Raw genomic sequence first — 2,557 nt, 5'->3', positions numbered from 1 at the left:
GATCCTATGACCCCAGCTGACTTCCTGCCCTTTGGGCAGGGGGTTGGACTCGATCTCCCGAGGTCCCTTCCAGCCCTAATGTCTATGAAACTGTGGAATTTTCTCCCCCTCCTCCCTTCATGCATGTTAAAATTTCTTTCTTCCTCTAGAACAGAATACATTTGTCTTGATTCACTAGTAAATTTTAGCTACAGCTCCCAAAATGCAAGAAAACTACAGACTACATGGTAGAGAACAGGGATGACAGCTAGTAATTAAGTGCTTGTTCCGAAAGCCTGCAAACACTAATGACATTCCATAATTTAAAGCAAGCCACCTCAAATGGAAAGGACACTAGTTCTCTTCTTCAATATCCAATTCTTGGCTGTGGGGCAAGGAAGGCAGAACAACCTGCACTCTGAATGCTTTTCAGTACAGTTCCATGAAAACTTGCTGGTTTGAGCAATATATGGGTGTAACAGATTAAGTTTGCTTATATTACTATGTGAGAATGTGAAGCAATACGGAAATAACTTAAATTTGGCCTATGTGCCCTTTTATAAAATACAAAAGCAAAACAAAATCCAACAATGTATTCTGACGAGTCACTGTCATCTCAAAGTATAATGAATTGAGAGGTGTGCTCTTAAACAAACAACAAACACAACCCAAAACCAGCCAAACAAACCTTTGACAGCACTTAAGTATATCCGAGTAGCTTAAAGAAGGTTTCTGTAGGCTAAGGCTCCTATACGTTAAAAGGTGCTTGAGAAAAAAGGTTCTACATTTTTAATCAATTCTAATGACTCCTGAGCATTTCAAGGTTTTTAGGTCCACTGAAAAAAAAAAAAAAAAGGCTTGGTTGGAAAAAAACTTGTACAGGAACTCGAAGATATCTGGTAACATTTGCTACGACAAAAACATCCTTAACCAAAACAACATGGGCGGGCGGGTGTTAACTTCAAGAGTACATTTTGTAAGCTGAAAAGACTAAATGCTTTTTAGGTGGCAAAGCTGCTAGGGTGACCCCATATACAAAAAAAATAATAGAGAATTAAGTTTCTACAGATGGCGTAGGCCTGTTCAAGAGAAACTAGATTCTTTCCTTCAAGAAAAGAATCATCAGGATCTGAGCGCAGAATCATTCATGGCAGAATGTAAAGGTGCAGGAGAACACAATTTGCACGTGGGAAACACTGTCAGTGAACCAAATTAAGCAAATACATAGTCATAGAAAAGCATGGCTGGGAGGGATCTCAGGAGCTCGTCTAGTCCAACCCCATGCTCGAACGATTGGATCCTGAGCTGTCTATTCAGAACTAAGAGTGCAAAGACTTTGTTAGCCTGGATCTGATAACATTCCTGCTTTTGCCATCTGTCAACGAGGTTAAGTGATACAATAGCAAGGGAACATCTCTTAAAACTTGCTAAGGGGCTGTTTGTTTCAAATGCTGAATGTGAAGCCTCTAGAGTCAAGATACCACACACTAATTCTGGACTTGCCTAGAAACTACATTACTAAACCAACAGAATAACCAGAGAATTACCATCCTCTATGGAGCTGGGACAGTTTTTGTAGTGACAGCCCTAGACACAATGAGTTTTCCATTTCAGCCATGGGCAACATGAGAATGCAAGTACTTGTTCCTTCAGTGAGATGCTTAAATAGGCATAGCTATGATGGTTAGTTTGAGCAACAAAGGCTAGCATAGTTTTAACGCAGTATTTTTATTTATTTTAAATATTCATACATGGATCTAGCTCCTGTCAAGCAGTAGCTGCCAAGTATATTTATTGTAACCTAGTCTTGTTATATCATCAGAAATAAATGTAGATTAAAAATAGAGAACAGCAGTTATTAAACAGCCCATTAGCTAAGCCAGCAAGGTTCACTATGGGCTTTTAGCTTTACCTTATGGCACATATAGGATCCACCTTTCTTCACTCTGTCAGTTCCCGAAGAGGGTCCCTTCTGTGGATACAAGGATCAGTTATTGCTCATCTGAAAAATGACTGTCATTTACAGGGAACAGGTAAAAGCAGGGAGATGGAGAACAGATATCATCCAGTAACATTCAAAGGAGGAAAATTGCACCCATTTCAGATATCAAAAACTTAAAATAAACAGCACTGGAACAGACTGAAAGATGGGAGAAAATAATACAGTGCAAAAGAAAGTTGGTCCTCAGCACTGCAATGGACACTTAGAATTCGAGTTGTTGCTCCGCCTGTTGAGAGGGCCACACATTATTTTGTCTTAAAATATGCTGCAACTAGTAAAAAGTGACATCATGGCTCTTGCACACTCGTCGAGAGGACCCAAAATTCTCCAAGCAAGGAAACTGCGACTGGTCTGTTAGCAACTTGGTATGAGTCACATCAACATGCCCTGGTGCCCTAATCAGCTCCAGTTACAAGGCTGAGTGATCAGAAGGGGTCCTGGATTTTTCTGTTTCAAAAAAGATCACAAATTCTCAGATTAACGCCCCCCCCCCCAAAAAAAAATCCATGTTACTGACACATTTACAATTTTAAGGTAAATTTGGAAGCCTACCAGTGCCTCACCTCACTATAATAA

At 39.9% G+C, this 2,557-nt stretch overlaps 1 protein-coding gene across 2 annotated transcripts in view; it reads right to left on the bottom strand.

Moving 5' to 3' along the window:
* Positions 1-2,557, bottom strand: part of SUMF1 (sulfatase modifying factor 1) — a 59,471-nt gene that overhangs the window by 11,214 nt on the left and 45,700 nt on the right. Inside the window, exon 8 of one of the 2 annotated variants that reach the window (XM_019536603.1) lies at positions 1,892-1,951. The exons of the other annotated variant lie outside the window; for it this stretch is intronic. Coding sequence (XP_019392148.1) covers positions 1,892-1,951 — 60 coding nt within the window. The remainder of the gene's footprint in view (positions 1-1,891; positions 1,952-2,557) is intronic. 2 annotated transcript variants of the gene reach the window in all.

Source organism: Crocodylus porosus, unplaced genomic scaffold (genome assembly GCF_001723895.1).
Source record: "Crocodylus porosus isolate Cpor-Errol unplaced genomic scaffold, CroPor_comp1, whole genome shotgun sequence".
Lineage (NCBI taxonomy): Eukaryota > Metazoa > Chordata > Crocodylia > Crocodylidae > Crocodylus > Crocodylus porosus.
The sequence above is the reverse complement of the archived record's forward strand: the minus strand, read 5'-3'. Positions and strand labels throughout refer to the sequence as shown.